General features: G+C 39.8%; 1 protein-coding gene across 1 annotated transcript in view; it reads left to right on the top strand.

Moving 5' to 3' along the window:
• SLC33A1 (solute carrier family 33 member 1) overlaps positions 1–9225 on the top strand; it is a 13547-nt gene extending 4322 nt beyond the window's left edge. Inside the window, 6 exon segments of the mRNA XM_009634351.2 lie at positions 1936–2126; positions 2787–2971; positions 3921–4038; positions 4873–5021; positions 5023–5074; positions 6729–9225. Coding sequence (XP_009632646.2) covers positions 1936–2126; positions 2787–2971; positions 3921–4038; positions 4873–5021; positions 5023–5074; positions 6729–6896 — 863 coding nt within the window. The 3' untranslated portion in view covers positions 6897–9225.
• Positions 9226–10973: the final 1748 nt, after the last annotated feature.

Genomic DNA, 10973 nt, shown 5'->3' with positions numbered 1-10973 from the left:
GATCCAAGGTCAACTCAAAGTTTTTAAAAAGCCACAGCATTAATTGTTTGCCATGCAGTCACATGGATGCCTCTTACAATGTGAGGGAAGAGAGGTAAAGCACAAGTGCGGGAAGAAGGTGCCCCTTCAAGGCAAGGCAAGCCCAAATTTACTTGGACCAGTGACTGTGGAGAGCCCTTTTGCCTGGGAAGAGATGTGTATCTTCAGAATTGCTTAAAGCTGTTGTGATGAAACATCTGTCCCCCCATGCACACCTTTTGACAATTATTTTCCAGCCTTGTCTGTCCCTGAACTAGTTCAAAAGTTTGCTTTGCCCTAACACAGTGGTTTATTTTGCTGGTAATAGTATAGAGGCAGACACAAAATAATGATGGGGCCAGGCAGCACTGGCAGCACCAGAGACTTTAGGCTAGAAATTCCTTCTGTGAACTATAATTTTGAAGTTCTTTTGCTTGTAGGCTGTTAGTGGACTGTATGGCTTGGTTTTGGTTTTTTTTTGTAATCCAGCCATTGCTGTATTGCAGCTGACAGGGCTGACCTGACCAGGAGTATTCAGGAGCGATGATGCTCAAAACTATTTCTATTCCTGTCCTCGCACTGTAGGTCTCTCACTGCGGTGATGATGCTTAGTGCTATTATTAGAGTACCACTCCCATATGTCTTTTGTAGACAGTAGCTGTGATTAGCATGACTCTCTGAAAACTCATCTTTTACTTAAAAATGTATGTTCAGGGTACCTTTTTTTTAACAGAGGAGAGAGCAATCTGACAGCATTGGTTTATGAGATCATCTTTTCTTTAGAAAAGCGAAAAGTAACTGATGTGGAAGCAGCAGAAAATGGTTTGAAATACCTTTTTTCTTTTACACTGAGAATGCTAGGGTATCACTAAAGTAGTCTTTCCGTGTTTTCTTCCACGCTTGTTGAGCTTGTTCTCTTCCTGTGCATAAGAAGCAGCTAATAATTACCTAAACCTTTGCACTGTCTTTGCCCTTTCACCAGCCCTAGATGCTTACTTTCAAGTTGCCCTGAGGCTTCTGGAGTTGCTTGTGACCAGGAAGATAAAAGGCTACTTCTGTCTTACCCTCTGCATGTTATGGAGTTCTTTTTTGCCTGTTTCATAAAGCTAGAGGATAGGATTATCTTAGATTAATCCATTTGCTAACTCAGAAAGTACTTGCTGTAAAATATGGGTGTGGTTTTACTATCGCTGCCTTCAAATCCACAATTTAGCAAATATTATATCTGCTAAAAATGAAGTACTTAAGAGTTAGCAAGTATAATAGCCACTTAAAACAGACATATTTGAGTGATTCTTTACTCGACAACTGTAAGAACTTTCATCAGGGCATCTTTACACTCATAAGTATAAATCTTTGTTTCCTTCAGATGGCAGATGGTATTATATAGGGAATATAGAATTGAGGCACAGAATAGTTATGTGACTACGCAGTAAATCAACTGGAGAGTTGTGAATTACTTCTTTCTCTGAAGTTTTTTCCCCGTTTTGTAACTAGTACTATTAAATGTGTTTTTTTCCTCGATCAGCTTTTGGTGATTGTGTACTCCTTCAACATTTTCATTTTTAATTCTGTTTCTCATCCACCATGCTCATTGTGGTAATAATAAACAGAACACTGGGGAAGTGACGCGGTTTGCTGCTGCTCTTCTGCCTCAGATCTCAAGCAAGCGTGGTTATAGAGCGAGGGGCAGGGAAGAGCTGTGTCAGTTACTGTATGTAGCGATGCATTTGTGCTTTCCTTTTGTTGCTTGTTTTTAGGAGGGTTAGTGAGTGATGGGGTTTTTTTTCAATTTTTGATTATTACGTTTATATTGCTGCAAAATAACTGCATTTTAGATACTCAGTGAGTTGTTAATGAAATGTTGATGGTGGCTGCTATAAAGATTTTTCTTAATTTTAATTTTTTTCCCTCCAGATTTCCTGTTTTTCTGGGGAGCTGTCTTTTTAATTACCACTACACTGGTTGCCCTTTTGAAAAAGGAAAACAAGGAACTAACACCAACAAAAGAAGAAACAAAAGGCATCACTGACACATACAAGCTGCTATTCTCAATAATCAAGATGCCGGCAGTTCTTACTTTCTGTCTCTTGATTCTCACAGCAAAAGTAAGTACATACCTATATGAATTGTTAGATGCTGATGATATAAGTGTCTGAAAGGTTTCTGAGTTCCTGTGGTGTAACTTATTTCTTAATTTTGCTAGTGCTTGTCATCAGAGTTCCAAATTTTCACATGGAATTTGAAACAAATTTGCTTATATCATTGTGCTAAATAAGGCTGTACGAGAGAAAACATTTCGTTCGGGCTTTTGTAAGTGTTTACAGAAGCTTTAAAGAGAAGTTTGATTGCAATCTACTATGAAATTAATTGTTTTCAAACATTCTTAAACGTTAGGCTGTTTGTGTAGTCTGCAGTTAAAAGTATGGAGAATGTTTCTTTTAACCTAAATGTTATTCCTTGAGTCTGCAACTCTGTACAAACTAGGTTTTCATGGCTTCTTGTTGGCCATTGTGGATACCTACAGCAATTAAGGCTTGGGCATGAGTATTGTTGCTGTGTTTAATGTTCTTGGTATAGTTTTGGCACTGATGACAAGAAGAGTATGCAAGTGTAGAACTTGTTTCAGAACGGATTAGGAAATTAAATGAGACACAAGTGAATTGTCCTCAATCACATTTCTCAATTTACTTAATAGTGAATAAACTGAATTTCTAGTTAAACTATCACTGTTTTCCCCAGTTTATTTTGTCTGACTTGTATTGCAGGTTGGATTTTCAGCAGCAGATGCCGTAACAGGACTCAAACTGGTGGAAGAGGGCGTCCCAAAAGAGCACCTAGCTCTGCTAGCAGTTCCCATGGTTCCTTTACAGATAATATTGCCTCTGATTATCAGCAAATACACAGCAGGCCCCCAGCCACTGAACACATTTTACAAAGCTATGCCTTTTAGGTAAAAACAAACAAATCTTGTTTAACAGAAACAGTAATTTACATATTCAGATCAAGTATAGGAGTTCTTGTGTAACTCTTAAACTTCCAGATACAAGAAAGTATGTCAGAATTGTCATAGTAAGTTAAACTCCCTGTGTCTTGTGCCTTGAAGACGATTCATTTAGAAACACATGTAAGAAAACAGAATGTGAGGTGTTTTTAAGATGCGTATTCAACAGCATTAGAGTAGTACTCTTGCTACGGTGTTGACAGTTGCTTATTTATGAATCATTCTGACTAGATCCAGGACCGTATCTGTAAAATTACATGTGCTTCCCAATGTAATAGTGGCAGAACACATTGGCAAATCATTCGGTGCATCTACTGGATGTATGCTTTACTGGGGTGACTGAGAGTAAAAGAAGCTGAATTATTTTGATACAGACAAGGAGACATTTCACTTCTGTGTTGAAGTGTTTTATATAGGAGTTTGCTTATGGAATTCTAAAACCAGTGAATCCAGCAAATTACTTAACGCTGTTACTCAGTAAATCATGTAACGTGTCTGTAACAGGTAGCTATTACTTTAATGTGCTCTTATGCGACCATGTATGTTTTTGCCAAAAAAAAAAAAAGAGAGTAGATCTTGCTCCAGCTGAATCTGGTTGTGCGTTGCTTTTAACAAAAAATAAATTTCTGTGTGAAGGGGCAGAGGAGAAAGCCAGTATAGGAGATATGGTAGTGAATTATTTTATATGGAAGACAGAATTTTTTAGGTATAAAATATGTGCAGTTTCAGTGCTTGTCAAAATTTAATATCTAATTCTATCTAAGAAAAAGTTTTAACTATTTAGATATTGACTATTTTAATATATTCTGTATGTATAAATGTTCAGTAGTTGCTTTCTATCAAGGAAACACATGGGGACAATTACTTGAATTACAAATTATCTTTCTTGTTCTTCCAGATTACTGCTTGGTCTGGAATTTGCTTTTTTGGTATGGTGGACTCCTAAAGTAAAACATGAAGGAGGATTTCCTGTCTACTACTATGTTGTAGTATTGCTGAGTTATGCTTTACATCAGGTAACATACACTGTATGTGGGAAGGGGAGGGGGACAGGAGGGTATTTCATATGAATCAATGGGAGGACTATAAATGCTTTTGTCCTTAGTTACACTAGAATTCCTCTAAGTCTGACCTGTTGTGCTGCATGGCTATATTTACTTTTGATACTCTTGCCAATATTACTTCTCCCTCTTCCACCTGCTCCATTAAACATCTTCTATGGAGTTACTTTTAGTTGAGATCTGCTTTTGTTTCCCACTTCCCCCCCCCCCCAAAAAAAGAAGCTCAAAAGCATGGTGGAATTGGATAAATCCCAGCATTCTGACTGAGTTTCATAGGCGTTATGATGATTGTGGTTATTGTGCAGATCCGTAAAGTTATGTGATCCTGGTCCTAGAAGAAAAACTTGTACTGATGTTTGGAGGAATGTCATGATGGATCTGATCCAAAGGCCTGGAAAACAAACACCTGGGCTTTGGATCAGAGCTAAAATGTATGCAGTGTCTTGAGAGTTGATTTTAAATGCAAAAGTGTTATTTTTATGTGCTATTTTATCTGGCCTTATCATACTACAGTTTGATAACCTGAGTCATTCCAATGCATGTGAGGCTGGATCAGTTTCAGCATGACTCGAGACAAGTGGCAAGGCTACTTCTCGGTATTAGTAGAGACACAGACTGCAGAAATAATTTCTCTCTTGTGCAATTTTAACCTGTTGGGATTATTTTTCAGTCAATGTTGCTAACTTTAAGTCATCTCTTAGAACAGTTTTTATGCTAGGCTTTTTAGTTGTCATTGTCTGTAACTGAAGAGACCTTACTGTCCTGTGGGTTTTCTTACCTATTCCATAGATCACGCTGTATAGCATGTATGTTGCAATAATGGCTTTCAACGCCAAAGTCAGTGACCCGCTGATTGGAGGAACCTACATGACGCTCCTAAATACTGTGTCAAATCTGGGAGGGAACTGGCCTTCTACCGTGGCACTCTGGCTTGTGGACCCACTGTGCAGGGGCCCAGGAACAGACCTGTGGAACTACAGTTGCTGCAGAAGTAAGTTCTGGAGGCTGTGAAGGTCTCTGTTCAATTATTTCTCAATGAAATTGCTTCCCTTAGGGTTTTTTGGTTTTTTTTTTTTTCCTTTGAAAACCTGCATAGTGCACAACTTATGCTTCAAAATTCCCACTCATTGGGCTAATTTTCATGTCTGCTAAAATTAAGTCTGTTTTTATCTGTACGCTCTTAATAACGAATATCTTACCAAAGATTTGCAGTTGCAGAGTAGTTGTCCATTTCTTTCTGGGATGAAAAGCTGGTGGTAAAAGCACTAGACTGGTGCCACATTCTCTGCAGTGTAAGGAGGCTGAAAGTATGAAAGTAAACCTTGCTTAAGTTTAGAGTGGTGTAATTAGGCGCTCTGTTCTTGGCAGGCTGTCTGTCCCCCAAGTCCCTTAAGTTTTGTGGTAGGTTTTTGTTCCTTCTGTCTTTCTGGAGGCTTCCTATCTGGATACCTTGATACCTTCTCCTGCTCTCTGTCTTTGATCTTCATTTTCCATGTGAAATTGAGCGGTGTGACTGGCTGCCTTCCCAGTTCTGGGGAGACCTGTGGAAGAGAACAAAGAACATGCTGTGCTAATGTATGCAGATCAAACAACAAGATGCAAAACTGCCTGGAAAGCAAAGTTTCAAATTCACCTCCTCATGAGCAAATGAGAAATTTTAATGTGACTGTTTGGAAGGGGGGAAATGTTTTAGGGGTTTTTGGTTTTGTTTTTCATACTCATGACTGAAACTTATTTCACTCTTGAATGCCAGGACTCTTTGGGATGTGGAAGTTCTCTAAATAAACAAAGTGTTCTAGGAATCAAATGTGACTTGTTTGAACTGGAGTTACATTTATTTTTTTTTTACTAGTTGCAGAGCTTCCACAGTGTCAGATTTTTCAGCCTGTCCCTCATTGGCTTGCCACTAATTAGGTTCCCTGTGCCTCTACTGAATTTAAGTCCTTCCTCCTTCATCTCACTCCTTTCACCTTATTTCACATCCTCCCAGCTGGTAATGTTCCACCACTACTGTTACTCTCTCCTTATTCCTAATCTGATCTTGACATATCTCAGAATAATGAACATGCTGTCAGAACCTCAACTCAGGGGATTGATTTATCTTGGGTTTATAGCAGTACTGAAAGCTGAACAACAGAAACAATAGGGTGCTGTACACTTAAGCTTTAAATGCTGGAGTTTTTGTCTTCCAGTTCTGCAACTAAAAAACATCCTGGGCATATTTTTCCCAGAAATGTGCAGCATTTTGCACTGTCCATTTCCTGATTCAGTGTGGTGAGATGCAAGGATATAATTTCTAAAGAAGCGGTGTGGATGGCTAGGGGAAAAAAAAATAATCTTTCTTTATGGGATTAAGAACCTCCAGGCCAGCATGAGACAGCTGGACAGTTTCTATTTTCTAGAGTTAGCCCCTTGGGCCCATATGCTCTATTTCCCAAATGTTTTGTTTCTTTTCATACTGATGGTAAGCTCAGAAGCCTCTCTTATTAACTGCATGGGAAACAAGGAAAAATAAACAAATATATTTAGTCATAACCAAGAGCAAGTAGAAAACAGTGGATACTTAATGCCTACTTTCTAAAAGCCTGTGTTTTTCTATCTCCCCAGGAATACTTAATGCATCAACTTCTGCTTCTCTGTTTCAGCTCTGCGCAAAAGCTGGTGGTTCCTGTGTTACTACCTTGGATGGTTACTATGTGGAATCTGTTATCTGTGTCATTCTGGGATTTGGCTGGTGGTTCCTACTTGGGCCAAAATTTAAAAAGCTGCAGGACGAAGGACAGTCTTCGTGGAAGTGCAAGAGGACCAAGTGATGCAGTTTAAATACTGGATGGACTAGCAAGGTCATTTACGTTTTATTACAAAGACATATCCCATAATCAATAAACAGGAATATAGGTATTTTTAAATGCCATGTTACTGAAAAAATGGGCGGCTGAGACAGTGGTATGTTTGTATGTGGTACCACTTGCCCTCGCAATATGAAAATGTAAGTTCAGAAAGTAATTGTTAAAAAGTGGCACCTATGTACTACATACATATCTCCGAGCTCTAGCTTCAGAGTCATGGCTGCCGGTGTAACCAATATCCAAATTTCCATATAGAACTATGGAAAAGCTAATTGTGCCATGTCTGTCTAAACAGCAGCATTGTCAGCTAAGTTCCAACTCTTTATTTTCAAACAGAAGTGATCTGACACAGGGAGATGACCCGAGGAAGGATGTCAAAGGCATTTTAACTTGTAGGTTGAGTGTGTTGTACCACAACATTCCTTGTCAGAAGATAAATGTGAAAAGTCTGTGGGCTTTGTTTCTTCTCGCTTTCTGAACTGTAACCACACCTCAAAGGACGAAATACTTCAGAGATTCTTTTAAATGTATTTTCTGGCTTTTATAAGCTTTAAAGATTTATAAGAAGATATTTTTATAAACAAATTACATTTGTTTAATTTATTTCCACTGTTTCAAAGCATTTTGATTTACATTCAAGGTACTTTCTTGATGAAAAATTGCTGTAAGGTAGGACTTAAGAGTAACGCACAATACTCTCAGCCTTGAGTCCTGAAGATGTAAACTGGACAGTGCAGCAGCTGGCACGCAAAGTCAGGTTTCAGAAGGAGAGGGCATGCAGGCCTTCGGAAGGTGGTTGTTATTTTGAGGGAATGAATTGATAGCGTTGGTTCCTCTATGCCACTAAAATTCAAACATTCAATTTCAAAATCGGTGGAAAAAATGTGACTGTTCCCAGCTAGGGGTAAGAAAAGATGATCAGTGCCTTTGAAAGTGATTTGGTGACAAACTTGCCAAATTCCCAGTGAGTTGGTATACGACTTGCTGTCACATAAATCAAACAGGCTGAATCCTGTGGTAGAGTTGCTATGGAAATTTATTACTGATGCTGTGTAGTGGAAGCATTCCTGTTCCATTTATCAAAAATTACTTCCCTCCTGAGTGCCTTAGTGATGTACAGCAAGCATACTGTACGCCTAGAGAGAGGGCACTTGGACACTGGTGGATGTAAATGGTACATCATCATTAAAAAAAACCTATTAAAAATACCTTTGAAAGGTACATGATTTTCTTTTCCATTTGGTGTTTCTTGCCTTGTCAATATTGGAAGTATTGCATCCCAAAGCTTTGTGTTCCAAACTCCTGGAAGGGGTTGTGGATATTTTGTTACTGTATGTTTCAGGAAAACAGTAAATGAATACCAACTTCTGACTGACGGAGGGGATGTGGGTGCGTACAAAGCGCCTGCATGACATAAGGGGTAAGGAGATGGCCAGAAGAGGACAGTGTGACCAAGTGCTTCCTCGGGCAGCCTGTCCCTCTGTCACCCTTGAGGGTGGTTGGGGGAAAGCCAAACCTGGAGCTGTAGGGCTCCCTTGGCTGTGATCTGCAGTCCAGCAACAGCACATCCTCACCATTTGTTTCAAGTACAGCAAAATCAATCAAGCAAAATAAAATCACATTGGTTTTACTCACCAAACTAAAAGTCTTCCAATTTCACCTTTGCATAAGCACAAAAAGAATATATCAGAGATTTGTAGTCAAAGGTGAGTGCATCTTCCAGTCCTAGCCCCACTGGATCAATGATGTATGAGGTACTTCAGGTCTGTATCTTTACTGGAACAGTCGGCCGCTTACTTTAATTACATCTTTTCCATACGTAGGGGTGGTTTTTTTTTTACTTTTCTGACTTTGAGGAAAAACTTCTCAAGTGCAAAATATGGGAAATTAAATTCATAGGTGTTTTAGAGTTGGCTTTTACTTTGCAATTTTGTTTCACTATTTCTGAAGGTGCCAATGAAACTTATTAATATAGATGGGTTGAGAATTGCTTAATTGGTACATTAGCTAAACTTGGCAACATCAACATTAAGCATAAACTCCAATTCAATAGTAATAGATGAAATGTGACCTAAATTAAATGACTGTTTCCTCTTTCAAACTGGAAGAACAACTGATGGATTGGGTTATTAATCTATCAGTGTTGCTACTTTGTACCACGAGTCAGAGGTGTTACTGCTATACCCGCTGATGAGCAGGGTGCTGAAATGAACCAGTAAACTTTTGGTCTTGATACTTTTTTTTCTCCCAACCCTATTTTAAAGTGAAATAATTAATGTTTCTGAAAGAATTATTATAGACTTCAACATCTTTAACATAAAAAAATAACTTTTTAAAAAGACAAGAAGAAAAAAGCAGCCCAGCCTCTGTCCTGGTTTAAATTCCCGAGTTTAAATTCATTGTGAAGTGGGACAGGTCGCAGGGGAGAGGGTGGAGCGAAGAGCTGGTGCACCAGGGTACAGGGAGGAGAGGTAAAGAACAGCTCTCCCCTTGTGCTCATTAGTCATGGCTGTGTTGTTACGGGGACACTTCCCATGCAGGAAAGTCATCATCACCTGTGCTCGTGAGTGCAATTTGTTGTCAGTTCCCCAAATCCTTGAGAGGCGAATACTAGTACTCCAAAGTTCCATTCTGTAATTCCAGTGCCCAGAAAGAGCGTCTGTAAGGCAAGTTTAAGGTCTGATGAGCTCTGTGAAATGGGATTGTGCACCTGCTGCTACTGTGGCGCCCCGAGGAAACTGCTGAGGATCGAACTCGCCAGTCCTGCGAACATCGGTGCTGTCCGTGTGCGATCCATCACGACCACCAACAGTTCTTATTTTAAAACATCAGCTCCAGGTTTCCTCTCTGTTACAGACACTGGTGCCGACTCTCAGCAGTTCTTTTTCTGTAAAGTTGTTTTGTTTCATTGTCTTCCAGGTGTTCTCAGTGTAGTTTCACATGGTACATGCTGTTCGAAACTAGCTGATAAGAGAGGGTGTTCAGATTATTTTTGATCTGATAAAATGGGAAAGAGAGTTCTGTCACTGAGTAAGCACTGTGGGAAAGCAGAGCATCTCCCTGCAGCGGGAACAGAGCCACTGGGTTTTCGGAGGCAGCAGTACTGTCTGACTCTCTTGGCCGCCCTCACGAGTCACTGCTTTTTGTTTAGCATTTTACCCAACACGCAAACTGTAGCAACCAGCAGTATGCTTCCAAATTGTTGTTTGGATACAAGTTATGTTTTTCATGAAAACAAGTTTGCACTATTTATTTATTTATTAGTTAATATTAAAATGCTCACACTTAGTAAATGAAGTAAAGCTAACAACAACTGTACTGCTTTCTTTGAAAAAAAAAAATTACAGGGGTGATATTAACTTGTCCAACTTACCTCATAGCCAGTAATTTAAGAATTGTTTTAGTTTGAACCTTACATAAAATGTTTTGATTCAGGTATGGGGTTTGCTGCCTTGGATTATAAATTCCCAACTAAATCTGTGCTTTTCCCGAACTCCTGAGTTGTGACTGTTAGCGGTATAGTCTCATGCACTGCCTGCTCATGTGCAAACCGAGAACAGGGTTGAAACGGAAGATTTGCATAAACATAAATCCAGTTTTATATCATTGTCAGGTTATTTTCTTACAAGGCGTGTCTTTCTTTAAAGACCATATAGGTGCATTGCACAGATGGGCATTTGATTCAGCTGAGGGAAAGGGCTGGCCTGAGCCGTTTGGTAATGAATTACATATATTTGTTAGTTTTGAACTAAGGGAAAAGAATAAACAACAATGATGAACACAGGGGTGTTCCGAAGTTGTTTTTTCTCTTAAGGTGGCGCCCCGAGGTCCAAGGGGGGAGCTGCACGGTAGCGCGTTTCTCGGGGTCGGGGGGGTGCGAGTGAAGGCGATCACCAGTTCTGTATAAATGCCAGCAGCCCAGGGTCGGCGCTAGCACCCTCTGCGTCCTCCCCGGCGGTTGACAGAGCCTGGCTCGGAAGCTGCCGGATGTAGGAGCGCTTGGGGCAGCCCGACCCTCAGATCCGCGGCCCGGCTCCCTTC

Source organism: Egretta garzetta, unplaced genomic scaffold, assembly GCF_000687185.1.
Source record: "Egretta garzetta isolate BGI_Z169 unplaced genomic scaffold, ASM68718v1 scaffold172, whole genome shotgun sequence".
NCBI classification, from domain to species: Eukaryota; Metazoa; Chordata; class Aves; order Pelecaniformes; family Ardeidae; genus Egretta; species Egretta garzetta.
This window is presented reverse-complemented; position numbering and strand designations above follow the sequence as displayed.